Source organism: Lissotriton vulgaris, chromosome 6 (genome assembly GCF_964263255.1).
Source record: "Lissotriton vulgaris chromosome 6, aLisVul1.2, whole genome shotgun sequence".
NCBI lineage: Eukaryota > Metazoa > Chordata > Amphibia > Caudata > Salamandridae > Lissotriton > Lissotriton vulgaris.
This window is the reverse complement of record NC_141694.1, coordinates 1,765,227,497-1,765,244,622: the sequence shown is the minus strand read 5'-3', so window position 1 is coordinate 1,765,244,622 and position 17,126 is coordinate 1,765,227,497. Positions and strand designations below refer to the sequence as shown.

Genomic DNA, 17,126 nt, shown 5'->3' with positions numbered 1-17,126 from the left:
ACGAGCAGTTAAGGATCTGATGAGACAGTGGTTGAAGCTCCTTAATCAAACCGTTTTCAATTCCATTCCAATCTGACTCTCACGCACTACAAGGCACAAGAACAACTGTTTGCACATCTAGGGCGATACCCCAATTGCTGCAGACAACGGAGAGATATGCCTTTTAGAAATTTAAGACCAGAACGCCACAGAATACTTGATCCTCATAGTGAGAGCAAAATGGAGGATGGCTGTTTCAATAGGAAAAAAACAAGTACCTTGGTACCTTCATTTTCCTTAGCCTTCCAGAACTACCAGAGCAATTCCAATGATGTGCATTCTGGGAAAAAGGCATAAGCTGCTCTTGAACTAGGATATAAAACGTATACTAAAGCGTTCCCAACAAAAGATCAAGAAGGTAAAAAGAGAAGCTAATACCAAAAAAAGCACTAAACTTTATTTTGTAGACGCAGTAACAAACATTTATGGCTTACTTATCTAGATCCCCATTCCGGCAATACAAGATGGCCTTAACTTGACTATAAAGTTAAAACATTTTGACAATTTTTTGCATAGAACAGAAATGACAAGTTGCACATGTGTCCGTCCAAAGCTGCAAGTTTCTGAAGAAATTTCCACAGCATCAAACACCAGAACAACTGTAAAGGCAGACAAGCGTATCCAGACATTGAAGGCAACAATTTATCTTAGTGGCAGACCGCCTTCAACTTGGCCTCAGGCTTTTTTGATGTACAGTAATGTTCATTTCAGTTTTGTAAACCTGCGATGGGAAAAGTATCAATGAGCTTTTGAAGTAGAAAATAGAGCCTTTGAAATGGAAAATATATTAAAAAGAAAAGAGGTTGATCAAGATGCGTTTTAATTCAGTTTTTAATGAGAAAAATATAAATCCAACAACACGTATAAATATAGCTGCTACTGGCAAAGGAAGCAGACGCTCTTGTTTGCTAATGGAAAACAAAGACAAAATAATGGTGCGTGTACCGCTTTTTTGGTTTGTTCAACTGAAACTCCAGTCTGGCATAATCAAAAGTTTGAACCATGTAAAGTGCTGCCTAGAGAAGATGTAGAAAGGCTCTCTCAGGACATATGCACTACATAATGTTCTTGTCTGATAGGGGGATGGCATGATGTACTATGAAAACATAAGCTCCTTCAGGTTAAAACAAGCCTTGAATACTTCAAAGTGTAAAAGTAAATTAGCAAAAGTGTATAGTTAGACTACATCGGTCCAGCCCTTAAACTCAATGAGTTCATGTGTCTTCAAATGACTCGGCGACAAAGGCAGTTTTGATCCTTCACACCATAATTTCCAGAACATAAATGTCATGATCACTGTAGACGACAAACACGAGTGAATATCTATGCAGAACTATAATTAAGCTCTATAACTGGAGGTGGCATAATATGGACTTGGATTTGTATTTTTGGGATTTACTTGCATCTATTTTTTAAACTTTCTATGGACCCGTTTGGTCTTAATAAACTTATGTGCTATTTATAAAGGCTTCTCACTGGGCAGACTCATATGTTACCAACTTCCCCCATGAGTTTAATGGAGTAAGCCAAAACCTTCACCTCTGAATTTAACCCTCTGGCGGTAGCAATAGCGTCAATGCGCGTTTCAAGAAACCATTGACAAAGCTCCTGTACTTCTTACCCAGCAGTATACCAGCGATGCAACCCTGCTTTTCCATTTTGCCTAGCAACATTGCATTTATTATGCAAAATCTACAAGCACTTACCACTAGATCAAAGTACTTGTGCTTTTCCTTCGTGACCTTGGGTTCTGTTAAATGATGGCATATGGTATAGTAAATTTGTATACTGAAACATGGCAAATTATTGCGAGTAATTTTGTGAAGGTGCCCCATTGAGATGAAAATGTTTATAAAGCATAAGGGTTCAGGGTTGAGCATCCCCGAGAGTCGTTTCTACTCCATCATATGGTCTAGAACTGAAGAGTGTTTTTCCTTGGCTTCTCATGATTGCTGTTCTTTGACCAGCTTCTTTTAGCTTACTGTTCTTTAGCCGGCATCTTTTTGCTTGCTGTTCTTTACCTGGCTCCTTTTTACTTGCTGTACTTTAGCTGGCCTCTTTTTGCTTGCTGTTCTTTAATAGCTTCTTTTTGCTTGCTGTACTTTTGCCGAGTTCTTTTTGCTTGCTGTTGTTTAGCCGGCTTCCTCTTGCTTGCTGCTAGTCCAACTTTTTTACCATATAGGGACCTTCTAACTCATAGCCAATCTTTCTGTAGTAATTCCTGGTGCCAACACCTACAACAAAACACATACAAATAACACTACATAAATACCAAATATATAAAAAATATTGCATGATTTCAAAGAAAAGATACGTCTGGAAATGCATTGATTTTATGGCTATTAGTTTATTATCAAACTTCAAACATAACAATTTTCCTTACCTCTTACGGTATTTAAAACATATGCGGAGAACTGACAAAAGCTTCTAGACTGTATTTAACCTAAGGTGGAAGACCAGGGACTGAAATCTGCAAAGCTCTTTTAATGTCAAGAACCTTCGTGCTCTGACAACGTTATCTATATCATTGGTTAAGAATATTGGTCTGTCTTTAAGCATTACTGTTTTAAGTATGTAATTATTTAAAATGCTCAATTTCACATGGACTTTTTTCACCAAAGAAAAGACTTTCTAATTACAATTACCACAAGAAAAATTCAATCTTAGTCAAAACTGGAATTTGAGATTGCGTCATGTTTATTCTTAAAACATGGTTGCAGCGAGCTCCTATACCTTCTAATTACCTGGCTTCCTGTGCTGAATTTATTTAATAAATTCAGTGAAGAAAAAAGAATGTCTTAAAGTCCAGAACTGTTAACTAATATTTACTACAGGTTGATGTGTAAGGGAAGCATTTACAAAGCTAGTGGGTTTTGGCTTAGGTATAGTTCATGCACACAGAAGGGAACGACACTGTCCTTTGGATTTCAAAGGAGAAAATAAGGTGTTAATAAGGAAATCTCGTTCTTTGAAAGCTGTGGGTCGAATGGGATACCCATTGATGTGATTTGCTTTGGAGTGAGTTACTTTATGTTTTGTTTATGAAAATTCTGGAATCAGGTACATTATTGGACCACAAAACCATAAAGAGAAATTTCAATAAGTATGCATGTTATATTGATTATTCGTCGCCATTTGATAACATTAATCGACAAAAACTCAGGGAGGAATTGTGCAATTATGGGATCAGTCCCACAATAAAAATTTTTTTAATATTGCTCCAAAATAAAAGTTGGTTACAGTTTAAGCTGACAAAAAATGTCTCATCACCAAAGACTTCTACAGCCAACGGATTGAAACAGGGATGCATTTTAGCGCCACTTCTTTTTTCACTGTACATTGCAGATATATAAAAATTCTTACATTGTCCAGAGGGATGTGTCTCAAAGCTAGGAGGTAAATCAATTCGTTATTTGGCATATGCAATGGTATTATTTTCATCAGGGCTTCAGTCACAATTACAGAATGTACAAACATTTTATAACGGAAACGACTTAAAAGCTAACCCCAGTAAAACAAAGTTTATGATCTTTGGGATAACCTAGAAACATGTTAAACTAAAAATCGATAGTTACATTCTGGAAGAAGTATCGACATGCAGTTATTTGGGCTTGACGGTTGATAATAGATTACAGTGGACAACTCACCTTTCCAACTTAAAAACCAAGGTCCTGATAGTGCCACTCTCAGTCAAAAAATTCATGAGAATGCAGTCTCTAAAGGTGTTGAAAACAAAATGGTTACCTACCTTATTGGATGGAGCATTAGTTCTTCCTGAAAAATCCATTAACGATCTGGACAAAATGTATATAAAAAGGTCAGATCTTTAATGAATCCTCATGTACCTTCCCCATGTAAAATGCGGCTGCAACTATACTTGATGTAATTAATCGTTTGTCGTTCAGCAGCAATGCTAAATTACTTTTGGAAACAAAGACTCATTGAAATTTCTTATTTACAATGAGGTAAGAAACCGTCAAGATCCATGCACTGGGCTGAACTTGGTATCTGTTAATAAAATAATCATGAAAAGTAATTTACCGCTATCTGCAGATCTCATAAAAATTGCTCCGATTGGAGCAGAAAATATAAAGTAGCCAAACTCTCTGGAGTAACGCAAGAGCTGCGGACTTGTTGACATTACAAAAACATCGATAAGCTCACTGTATAATGGAATCGTACTGTAGAATAAAGCAAGAATAGTTAGCCTCGAATATGAATGCAGGACGCAAGCTAAAATTCATGAGCTATTATTTCCTGATACCAATAGCTCAAATTGAAGGCTGTGGAACACTAACTGCTTACCCTCAAAGGCGTCAAAGGAGCATTTATTTGGCTGATGTTCTAGTTTACTTGACGTATGAAAGAAATAACTAAATAAAATGCATTTAATAAATCATAGTTCTGTCAAAGAGGTCTTTGCCTACTGTCTTTCTACAACAGATCGTCAATTTATTGGGAAATAAACTATTTTTTTAGATTATGCTTACTGTCATCTTAGGGAAGTGTGATTGAAATACTGTTCTTGTGGAATCTCTGTAGATATATTTGTGATTTTAAATGTATTTACTGTATTTATTATGATATATATTTTATACAATAAATGCATTCATTCACACCATATGGTCACACAGAATGTGCATATGCATACACAAACACTCCACACATCTATACATATATGCCAACTCATACAAACCTGCAGACATAGCTTCACACATGACCAAAAACCATATGGCCATCAATACACAGAAGTGCATCAAGTCGAGCACAGAATGACGTGTAGCAGGAAGCTCGGTATGTTGTAGCCAGGGTGAGTTCAGGATGCTGTACCCCAGTACTCTGTCCAGGTACGCACTGGAAGTTAAGCACCATGTGAGCAGTAATTTCTTACATGTATAAAGTGGGGCTACAGAGATATGCAAAATAGAAGCACAGGGTGGTGTGCATTAGGGACAGCATAGGTTGATGTTCAGAAGGAATCATTAGATGGAGTAACGCATTTGGAAAAAAATGGGATTTAATAAGGTATTTGTACAGCACTATTTGCATACAAAATTGCTACAAACAACAGGTTCAAAATTTCACTGAACGCCAATCAAGGCTGGCCCTCCTTAGGTGTGTCGCGGGATCAGCTGCTCTACAAGAAATTTGAACTATGGTGGGAGAAGAGAATTTTCCAGAATCGTTCGCCTATAAATGTCCATAAAGCCAAATATGATTTAGGCAGTTTAGAAAATGCAACCTTACATATCATATTGCTTCTCATTGTATCTTTCATTTTACATGTTACTTCCATTCTCCATTCACTTTTAATTCTGCCCTTTCGGAATAGAGCCCAAGTTAGATGTTGTGACTAAGAAGCTCCATGGAAGAGGCAGGGTGCACTAATGAAAATCTCACAATCTCAGACCATAGACAACACATTTACAGGATTTAGACTCCTACATTGGCGCCATAGCTCAGGTTTCGAGACTTACTGGTTTGGACCATGCGGAATGGTTACACCAGTCATGCAGGCTACGGTCTTGGGCACCAGTGGCGAGTACCACTCAAATATCTTAGATGTGCGGCAAGATTATCAGTGTCAGCTGGACCGCACTGTGATTGACGACAGTGAAGCTGGCGTCTTCTCCATCTCTATTAATGGCCGCTTCACCCTGAAAGGCTTGTTAATTTATCGCCCTCCAGGCTCCTCCACAGCTTTTTTTGGAAAGCTAGTGGAAGGTGTCACTGAAGCCGCCCTACGCTCGGATAAATATCTGGTCCTAGGAGATCTGAACCTACACCTAGATACCCCCTCGGACAGAGTGGCGAGCGAGTTAAGCCACATGATGGCTAGCCTACAATTTGAGCAGAAGGTACTGCTACCCACCCACAAGCTGGGTCACCTCCTAGACCCAGTCTTTGCTAATTGGAGCCAAGTGAACGCCCAAGCCCCGATTCCCATCGCATGGTCCGATCATTTCCTCGTCCCTTTTTCCATCGAAATACAGGGACCCCGCCCCGATGACCCTCCCGCTGATAAACATCCTAGGCGCAGATGGTCAGCATTCTCCCTGGCCAAATTCAATTGGGCACTTACTGAGAAAGGTCATCCTGGGGGCGACGGGGCCGATGAAGTTAATCTTAACTTGGACCAACGCATTTTGGAAGCCTTGAATCAGGTGGCTCCTTTGGGTACGTCGAAATCAGGCGGCCGTATACAGCGGTCGGCACCTTGGTTCAATGAAGATCTGCGTACGGCCAAGGCTGCATGTAAACGTGCCGAAAGGCAATGGAGAATTGCATACTCCATGCAGGCCAAAACTGCTTACACTGATTGCAGACGTGCCTATCATATGTTGATTAGGAAGGCTAAATCTTCATATTATTGCAATAAAATTGAGGAAGCCAAGCAGTCCACCAAGGAGCTTTTCTCTATTTATAAATCTATTGCAATAGGAAAATCCGCCACAGCACCGAAGAAACTTTGCACTACGGAGGGCTGTAATCGGATTGCGGAGTATTTTGCAACCAAGGTCTCCAACATATATAATTCCTTCCCCCAGAGGACAGATAGTGGCATTGCCCTCTTGGAACCCCCAAGAAGGGAAGGGGAACATCGGTTGACCTTGTTTGTCGCTCCCTCCACTACGGAGCTTCTCCGTATTTGTGGATCCATCAAATCCGGTTCCCCCAGAGACCCGACCACCCCCAGCCGGCTCAAGGATAGCTTGCCAGCGCTAGAGCCCTATGTGCGTCAGCTTCTGGACACTTCCTTTGAGTCTCAAGTGGTCCCGAAGGCCTGGAAACAGGCGGTGGTACTTCCCCTGCAAAAAAAGCCCAACGTCAGCTTTGAAAAGCTGGACAATCTCCGCCCTATTTCCCTTCTTCCCTACATGGCGAAGGTGGCGGAAAAAATAGCCAATATACAGCTCATGCAGTTCGTGGAGACAGCTTCATTACTCCACGACTCGCAATTTGGCTTCCGTCCCCGCCACTCGACGGAGTCTGCTCTCCTCGTGGCGGTGGAGGCACTCAGACAGGGAGTAGACGAGGGCCAGACGATGGCACTGATCCTTTTAGACCTAAGCGCAGCATTCGACACTGTAGCACATTCCACCTTGCTACAGTGTCTGAATGGAGGAGGGGTGACAGGAGCTGCGCTTGGATGGATCAAGTCCTTCCTCTCTGAGAGGTGCTTCCAAGTCAGACTGGGTGAGTGCTACTCTAGGGAGATTGAGTTGGGCCAGGGCGTTCCTCAGGGTTCGTCCCTGAGCCCAACTCTATTCAACATCTATGTCTCCCCCCTAGCGGCCATTGTGGAGGGTCATGGCCTCCGCCTGGTGTCCTACGCCGATGACACGCAGTTGGTCATCTCCCTATCGCGCGCGCCCGGTCTTGCGGCAGACATCTTCAGGAACTGTATGAATGACCTTGCTGTCTGGATGTCTGCCAACTGTTTAAAGTTGAACGGGAACAAGACCGAGGTGCTCGTGGTAGGGGGTGCACCGTCGGCGTGGTCGTCGGCGTGGTGGCCACCTTGTTTGGGGGAAGCTCCCGCTCCCTGCCGTGAGGCCAGGAATCTGGGCGTGTGGCTCGACAGGGACCTCACCTTTGGCCCACATGTCGGTCGGGTGGCGGGGGTATGCTTCAGTGTTCTGAGAGCCCTTAGGAAAGTCCTAGACCTGCTTCCTATCTCTGCTCGTCAGACGCTGGTGCATGCCTTGGTCACCTCCCGACTTGATTACGGGAACTTACTCTACCTGGGGGCCACAGGCCGGGTCATCGGTCGTCTGCAGGTTCTCCAAAACGCGGCAGCGCGTCTGGTCCTCAGACTCCCCAGGAGGGCATCTGCCAAGCCAGCCCTACGAGCGCTCCATTGGCTCCCTATTGAGAGGAGAGTGAAGTTTAAGGCCCTTGCCACTTGCCACCGTATTTTGAATGGCAAGGCACCTCTCCCGCTTCAGAGCCTAATAGCCCACTATGAGCCTACACGCAGCCTCCGGTCCTTGCAGACCGGGCTGTTAAAAGTACCTAGAATTTTTAAAGCCCGCATGGGAGGCAGATCCTTCAGATACCTTGCCCCCAAATGCTGGAATGATCTGCCACTGGAGCTTCGGCTTGAATCCTCCGAAATTCAGTTTAGAAAAAAACTTAAAACTTATCTTTTTCAGTAAATAGTCTGGTTGGGAGGAGGGGGGACAGTCACTCCACTTATCATAGCGCGGGGACACGCCAGTGGCGTAACCAGGCGCTTAATAAATGCCCAATAATAATAATAATAATAAATATATACATACAATTGGAGATCTGGCTATGAATAATAACTTAAAACCAATGACACTGGTCCATGAATGATTAGCCAAGGACACCTTCATGCATGCTGCACCATGCACTGTTCATGACCATATACACAAAATCACTGTAAAGATCTCAAATGCACGTATAGTCTGAGAACGCAAAAGTAACCAGGGGGATTGAGGGTTGGGTGGATCGATTGATAACACACATATGTTATGCACAGAGACCAAAAGGCAATCAGACACTACGTACAAAGACCAACAGAAACAGACAAATGATTTGTAATGCACAAAGACCTAGAGACATGCATAAAACCCATGTGAAAAGGGCAACAGACAGGCACTCATGCATATAGATTAACAGATATACAGGTACTCATTAGATATGACAAACAACACACAGGCAGGCATCTATGTAAACAGACAGAGGTAGTGTGGAAACCCATTTTATGTGCCATTAAATTATGATAAGGCCTGGCCTATGGAATGTGCAGAACAAATGAGGTGAACCTAATGTTCATTTAGCTTACACAATGACATGTCACAAGATGGACAATTCCTGTAACAATTTGCTGCATTTTTTCCGAGCGAAGAATCTGTCAATCTATGCCCACACACTGCAAAGGCCAACTGTCGAAAGTTGGTTGCCCAGGTATTGTGTAAACCCCTGTATTGACAACATTTGATGATCTCAGCCATCAGGGTATGTAGACACCTTACCTGTCACCATTCTGTATCAGAAGCTCTTTATTCTACTGCAATTGGTTGTATGTTTAATGCTTGTGTAACTATTGCCTTCTCTGGTCTACAACTCATCATGTAGGCCGAAGAAATCACCCTTTCTGTATCATGATTGGATCTGCATTAACATGTATTTAGTGGTTTATGGGTATAAAAAAAATAAGAGAAAGTACCGCAAATTGGACATGCTACTTTGCTCATGTTCACGTGAATCACAAATAAAGCTGCTTATGAAATTTGACAATTGTCTGTGTTTCTCTAATGAAGGTTCCACATTTGGTGAAGAATGCAGTCCTTGGTGGTGGAAGGTCTGAACATGGCTTTGCGGCGTCTCCTCTCTTCGGACTTCACTCTGGGCCGTTGGAGGGACGCCGCCTCTGAACTGACAGCTCTGCCCTCCCCTGAGGTCCCTGTCTTTAGTGTTCTCACCCCACCCGCCCTGGACCTTATCCTGCTCCTTGCAGTTTTGCTTTCCGTATGTTATCTGACATTGCCTGGTTCATTTGCAGCTTTACTTCTGGATATCCTGCCTTTCGTTAATAGTTCCCTGTTGTTTATTTTAATTTGTTCTGATTTCTACTGAGTCTGATTGTAACACATGGGTCTCCCTGGTTACAAAAGGAGGGGGATTGAGGATTCTTCAACGGATTATCCAGATTTAGGAATCTGCATTGGTTAGTCCCAATTTGGGATTTTGCTTTGGGTGATCCCGAGCTCAAGGCATGCACATTATTCAGTATCTTTTATTTTATCTTTGCCATTTTTAAGAGCTTGTATCAATTATACCACTGCTGGATTGTACATATTGCTTGTCTCGTTTTGCCATGACTTTGTAACACTGCCATTTTGGTTGTTATTGCCACTACTCCTTCGCTTCAGCACCCACTGGCCAGGACGGTGGACTCCAGTGCGTGGGATGGACACACCTAGGCCTGCTAGGCTCCGTTTTGCTGCTTCCTTGTACATGAATGAATGTGAGTAATAGATGGTTCACTGCTATCTGCGAGTGTACCTGTGTGCATTCTGGACTGTGGATTCTGAAGGTTTTCTACAGAAGCGCAGCCGCACCTGCCTTCATCACAATCGGAGTCTCTGGCAGAAAGCAAGTGGGTTCATGCACTCCCTTAGTCTGCATTTTCGGTCTCCTCATTTCAGTGGAAAGGACGCTGAGAAACCAGCACCTATACCACATCTCTTCTCTATAGACATCTTCATGCTTGTGCTAAGAATGTATGCCTTATGATAAATATAGTATCGTAATACCTTGTCCAAAGAATGTACAGTGTTATCCTACTGCTAACACTGTGTATGGTACTGTAGGCATATATAGGTGAACTTGAGTTTTTCCCCTACCGTCATGTCATTCATGAGCATAAGCTCTGCAAACTAGTTCCAAAGACATCCTACCGTGTCTTTTGATCACTGAAATAAATTGTCTTTAACGATGTATGACCCGCTATTATATTTTCCACATTGGAGGGGGCGTTGCCCCTCCTGGGTCTCAAGGACCAAGCAGTACCATCTCTTCTACAGGAGATACCATATACTTTGCTTAGGGGCGTTGTGCACATTGTGCAACGCAGCTCACATGCTCGTAGGTGTATTTACAGAAAACCGTACAATTGTGATTTCCCCTTGGGAAAGGCAATAATACCACAAAAATATCTACCATTCAGTCCATCACTAAATGAATTAGCCCACCACACAATGCCATTTGTTCCAACCGTTGTGGGGCGGGGGGCTTCGTCTATTATCGACTTCAGCTTGTGTACACATAGCTCCGCGGGCAGATTGTTTAGCTCCAGTATTATGGACTTACCACTGAGTGACCACTACCCACAGGTAGTAAAAATGGATAACCTATTTGCTTCACCCAATCATATTGTAGGTTTTAAGCACTTGGTGCAGGATGTGAAACTGGGTACTCAAAATGGTTATAACCTTAAATGGAGCAGAGTGGTCCCGGTTGATTTTTTGTCTAAAATACTGAATAAGTGTATGAGTAGCTTTTTGATTTGTTTGAACGAACATGCCGAGAGCAATGAAATTTTAACCCATTTTAATATCATCTCTACTACAATTAAGGAAGCGTTGTGGGTTGCAAGGAAAAACTCCCTAAAGTCTAACAGGAAATGGTTCGACAAGAAATGTACTAAAGCCTTAACAAAGCTAAAACAGGCGATTCACAAAAGACCACGGGATGTAACCCTAATTAGAAATTTGAGAAGGGACTATAACATAGCACTGAAGGATAGAAAAGCTCTGATAAAAAGGAGGCCTGGGACGACCTATGTGCAGCGTCACAATCACAGGATCTGGCTGCTTTTTGGAGGGTTATTAACACCCCCCTCCTATATGAAAAAAAGGCTCGCATGGAAATTGCCGTTCCAGAAGAGGAGTGGGTGGCTCACTTTTCCTCCCTTTATAGGGCTGTGGAACCAGTCCTTGATACTGGCCAAGACTCTATGTTGTTAAATCCAGATACATCTAAAGTCTTGGTTGTAACCCTTCCAGAAGTTCCTGCTAGTTTGAAGGCAACCAAAGGGGGAAAGGCGGCTGGACCAGATGGTATACCAGCAGATCTCTATAAGGCTAACATCGAATTATGGGGACCATTGCTAGTCCAGCTTTTTAATGTTGCTTTGGCAAAAGGCCCAATTCCCCCTTGGTTTACATCTGTTATAGTCCCAATCTTCAAGAAAGGCGATAGGCAGAATTGCACGTGCTACAGGCCAATTTCTTTATTGGACTCTTCTATAAAAATTCTGGGGAGAGTGGTTTTAGTTAAACTCCAAAGCTGGGCAGAAGATAATGGGGTGCTAAGTGATTTTCAATTTGGGTTTCAAAGGGGCTTAGGGACTATAGAGCAAGGATTGAATTTGTTTATCCTGCAACAGAAGTATATAAGGGTTAAAAAACAACGTCTATACCTCACTTTTGTTGATTTGTCGTCAGCTTTTGACTGTGTGTCACACAGTAAATTGTGGGCGATTATGGCAGAACTGGGGGTAGACAAGGCCATCATATGCTTCTTGAGAGATCTATATTCCGGGGCCACTGCAAGTGTCCGATATGGGAAAAATGGTGAATGCAGTAGACAATTTGGGATTGGTCGGGGTGTACGCCAAGGGTGCGTCTTAGCCCCTTTCCTATTTTTGTTGTACATTAATGGTTTGGAGAATTGCCTCGTCCAGGAGGGTAGGGACATGCCTATGGTGGGTGGGAGGCCCGTCCCTGCCCTGATGTATGCTGACGATGCCGTTCTGATGGCACGCACCCCAATGGCACTACAAACTTTAGTTACATCCTTTAATAACTTCATGCTTGGCCTAGACTTGAAAATTAATTGCTCCAAAACTTTGTCTATGTATTGTGGGTCAAGAACAAGCAGGCATTTGAAGCCTATTTTTATAAATTCCAATCCCTTAGAAAAAACATCCACCCTCCCATATCTAGGAATTTTGTTTCATGAAAGTGGCTCATGGACTACGGCAATTCAGGCTAGATCCCTGTTATTCTCCAAAACTATTATGGCCCTACAATGTTTTATAAAAAAATTAGGAAGAAAACCCATAAAGGAGATTTTAACCATTTATAAGGCAACTTGCCTAGCAGTAGCTACCTATGGATCAGGTTTGTGGGGCTACTCAAATATTAATTCAATTCAGACTATGGAAAATAAGTTTTTACGTCATATTTTGTCCGTGCCTGAAAGTACTGCAACTATGATATGCCATGTTGAATTGGGAATGCTTTATGTCACTGACACGATTAAGATCCAGCCAATTCTCCTTTGGCACAGGGTTTGGACAAACGATGACTGTGTGGTTAACCGGGCCATTTTAAAGGATATTTTAGTATTGGACAACATCAATGATTGTAAGTGGATATGCTATGTCAGAAATTTCCTCGAAGACTTAAGCTGTCCTCAATATTACGAGGATCCGTTATCAATGGCATACATATCAAGAAGAGACCTGAAAAATTTGTGTATTGCTCATCTCAGGGAGAAAAGACACCTAGAGGAGGCAAGAAAAAAGACTGTTTCTGCCCATCAGGATATTTTATGTGGAGAGAAATTACAGCCATATTTATCATTGTACATGTCCAATCACGAAAGATTCCTTTTAACCCGGTTTAGACTTAACATCGTTTTCAGGCTCTTTACTTTCCCAGTGATGAATTGTTGGTCAAAAGATTTATGTTTTTGTCCATGTGACGATGTGTCCCCACAATCTGATATTCATATTTGATTTTTTTGTAAATTTTATACCTTTTTTAGAAAGAAACTTATCATCCCTATCCTTAAAGACTTAAAAGTATACCGATGCCGCTCAGCATTTTTAGAGTGCCAGAAAATGGAAACAGTTTCTATGGTAGCCTCACTCGCTGAATTTTTTAAATCCGTTTTTAAGTGTCGCAAATCTATTCAAATTTATTAATTTTGATGTTGTTGTATATATGTACTTAATTTTGGTACTTTTTTTTTCTTTACTGTGTGATTATTTATAATGATTACTTGACCCCTTCTGTAAATTGTACTTTTTCATGCTACTTTTATGGTTATTTGCTTCTTTTTAACCGAATAAAGTATTTTGAATCTGAATCAGTCCAACACTCGACCTGGGCTCACCACAACATAATTGTGCAATCCAATCTCAGTACCACTTCAGTATAGGGGAAGAAACTAAGTGACAATACAAACTGTTAAAATTCTTCTATGATTTTATTAGTAATCCAACACTTAAAATTGTCGATACAAAGAAATTGCTAAAAAGTAGCAGCTTGAATCTCTTTATACTATTTTAAAACAAGTTCCACTTGTAGGGTGTATTAATTAAAAAATAACTTTATTCTTTTACATATACGGTGCAACATAAAGAGATGAACATAAACCGTAAAAAAACAGTCAAGTATATAATGTTGGGAGAGACACAACAAGACAACAGCATTGGTCTATTCTCTGTCACTGTTCTGTATCCACATTATCCACGATACTCGCATCAGAATTGATCAGTCATTGTATCAGATATGTGAAAGATTCAGTCTCTTTAGGGGATGGGCCATCCTGCAAAAGTAGAGGAAAACCCAACATTCAAACAGGGGGCATTGACATACCCTTTAAAGGTAGTTTCGTACACCAGAAGGGCACACATTTGCTCCTATTAACATGTTGACCGCGGCGCGAATTCCGCCGCGGTGCTGGCATTCTAATCAGTGGGCGGGGTTCGGACGGCCCCCGGCGGTTCTCTGCACACAGCCACCGTCACGTGGGACGGCGGAAGGCCGTCCACAGCATTGAAGGGGTTAAAGGAAGGAGTAACCACCCAAATAAAAGAGACTCCTAGGATAGTTTTGTGCAGGACTATACGCCTTCATGCATAAAATATATACTGACCATAACACAGACATCCTTGCACTATGGAACAAAGGGGCCTGCATTGGTGCTAGGTAGCCCAACGTGCTGCAGCACGCAGAAAGAGCACAACTGTGCCATTTCAGTTAAGATATGAATATTTCTACAATCTTCGAGTGACAAACAGGGCTCAGCAACTTTGCGTGTTGCACCATTTCTTTTTAACTATGCCCCTTAGTGACCAGTTTACTAAAAATGTAGCAAAGTTGCACCTACAGTAATACTCATTGAATGGATGCAATTGTACTGCTTTCACAAACAGTAGCCCCAGGTGTCTTGACAAGATGTTCCAGTCTCAGGTTTCCAGGCATATTACTGCCAATCAAATACCCAAAGGGTGATGGGATGAATGCCTGCAAATAGTCTAACAACTGGCAACCCCTCAGCATAGCCTTCAAAGCCATTTTTTGCCCATTCGACCACTTTAGACAGAGGGCCTGGTTTAGGATTTAGCAGACAGGGTGGAGGAGAACTTTACTGCCTTTAATCCACTCCCCACATTTAGAGATGTCTGATAGCCCAGAGGACGTTTGTATACAATGACACGCACTGCCATCATGGTGGTTCGTGTCAATGTAAGAAAACTTTAATGGATGGATCCGTGAACATTTTCCAATGTTTTTTAATTCCAAAAACAAAATCCCAACGCTTTTGAAAAATAACAAAAACCTAATAACTACCACACCAATTCGTTTTCTCCCACAGTGTGGGACTCATTTTTCTTTTTTTTACTATTCCTCCCCCCAGGAAAAAAAACATTGACCTTACACTCTAAATAGGGAAATTGGTTGTATGGACTTCCTCAATGACACCTACTCAGTCAGTCCGCTGAAGGAAGGTTGACACTCACAGAGTAAATGTTACTCTGCTGGCAAAAAACTAGTGTTCCACCCGACTCAAAATTAGGCTGGCGAACCTTGAGTTTGGTGAGCAGGGTACACCGCTGCCGTTGCAACAGAGTACCTGTTCGCCAAACTCTAAATGAGCCACAGAGGCCCACCAACTGCTACTCAGTACTGACTATGCAACTCATGAGAATAGACCATCCCGAATCTTGGTCACCTCACACCTTCACTCTGAGGTCCACTGCTTTGTAGTTTGGAAATTTGAGACTCACACCCCCCAAAATCACACTGACTAAGGTACGCCCCCGAGTTAAGTGTGTTTACATGGTGGACGGGGGAGGTAAAACAATCATATTTATAGAAGGTACAGGTGAAGGGGTTTTGATACATGAAAATATTTTTCCTGTGAAGAAAAAGTAAGATACCTGTGGCAACTGCACATATGCTTCACATTTATCGTCACAGAATTTCTCGCCTGATAGAAAATATCAATGCAGAATTGTTACAATTGTACATTTCATGAAATCTGTAACTGCTCTATGTTTCCTGGAGTCGTTCTGGGATTCGCTTCAAAGTATGGAATAATCCCATGGGAGCATATTTGCGACCTTTCAACAGAGAGCGTTGTGGATCAAGCACAGGTTCTGGGAAGCTTGTTCCCTCCATGGGGGCAGACAGAGCACATGGACACAATAACATAACAAATCCTTACAATAGTGCGCTGTCACACTCTGCCTTCTTCTTATACGCCTCAAGTTCTTTTAACAGAAGCGTGGCACAAATAAGGACCATTTCACCGACTGTTAAAATGGCCAATTATTTTCCACGTTTGGAGAGCCCTAACTTCTGAATACCGCGAGGACAACCTCTTGAAATGAATAGCACAGAATGAAAGCCGTAAACATCTGCTGATCTCATTACTGCCCATTTTAGAGCCTTGATGACAATGTTCTCACTGGCACAATGAGATGTAAGTGCACTCCACAGGAGCAGTTTAATGGCCAGCAAAGGAGGAAAGCTTCTGGGTACCAGGATCAGATATGTCACCTCGATCTCTAACGTGAAGTAACTGAGACTTTTCTATGACACATATGAAAACTGTTCACTAGTGCCTGAATTAAACTTCTTTCTGACTCAATAAATGGCTTTTGTAAACCATTATAAGTTTAACTTACAAAGAGGACGGAACATGAATGCCTATGTATCAGTCGCAATGCTGTGTATCAATACTTTGCAACCACAGTTGTGCTTGCAAATCTCTGAAAGGCTATAATCAGCAGCCTTGGGGTGCTGACCAGTTCTCAAAATGGAAGCCAATTGTCGAAAAGGAAGCCGGTTCTCAAAATGGATGCCGGTTCTCAAAATGGATGCCGGTTCTCAAAATAGGAACAGGAGAGCTTCCAGTTTGCAGAAGCTGGCAGGAGCCCCGTTGTCTTTTAGGGGCTGAGTTGCTTTAAAAAAGAAATTTCTGTGTAAGGAATGCAAATGTACTGATGTAGGCAAAATACCTCTTGCCACAAAGAGCGTTGAGGCAGGAGGTTTTACTGCCTCAAGCGAGGAAACATTTTGTACAGTTAATTAGCTCATCAACTGCAGCGCAAACAATGAAACTCAGCTCATCAATTAGTTGGTGAACAAATAGCACCTGTTGCATTGCTAACTCACCTTGATATATAAGGCCCAACGACCTGCAAATAAAAGTTGCAACTAACAAACTCAAGACTTTCGTATTTAATTCACTTAAATAAACTTTAATCAAAGTGTAATTTTAATGAATAAAATGCAGGCAGAGGCCCGGATCTG

At 42.0% G+C, this 17,126-nt stretch overlaps 1 protein-coding gene across 1 annotated transcript in view; it reads right to left on the bottom strand.

Moving 5' to 3' along the window:
• Positions 1 to 414: 414 nt before the first annotated feature.
• The window catches only part of ELP3 (elongator acetyltransferase complex subunit 3), an 805,914-nt gene continuing 789,202 nt past the window's right edge, over positions 415 to 17,126 (bottom strand). The window contains exon 15 of the mRNA XM_086928018.1: positions 415 to 2,273. Within this exon, the coding sequence (XP_086784144.1) occupies positions 2,197 to 2,273 (77 nt within the window). The 3' untranslated portion in view covers positions 415 to 2,196. The remainder of the gene's footprint in view (positions 2,274 to 17,126) is intronic.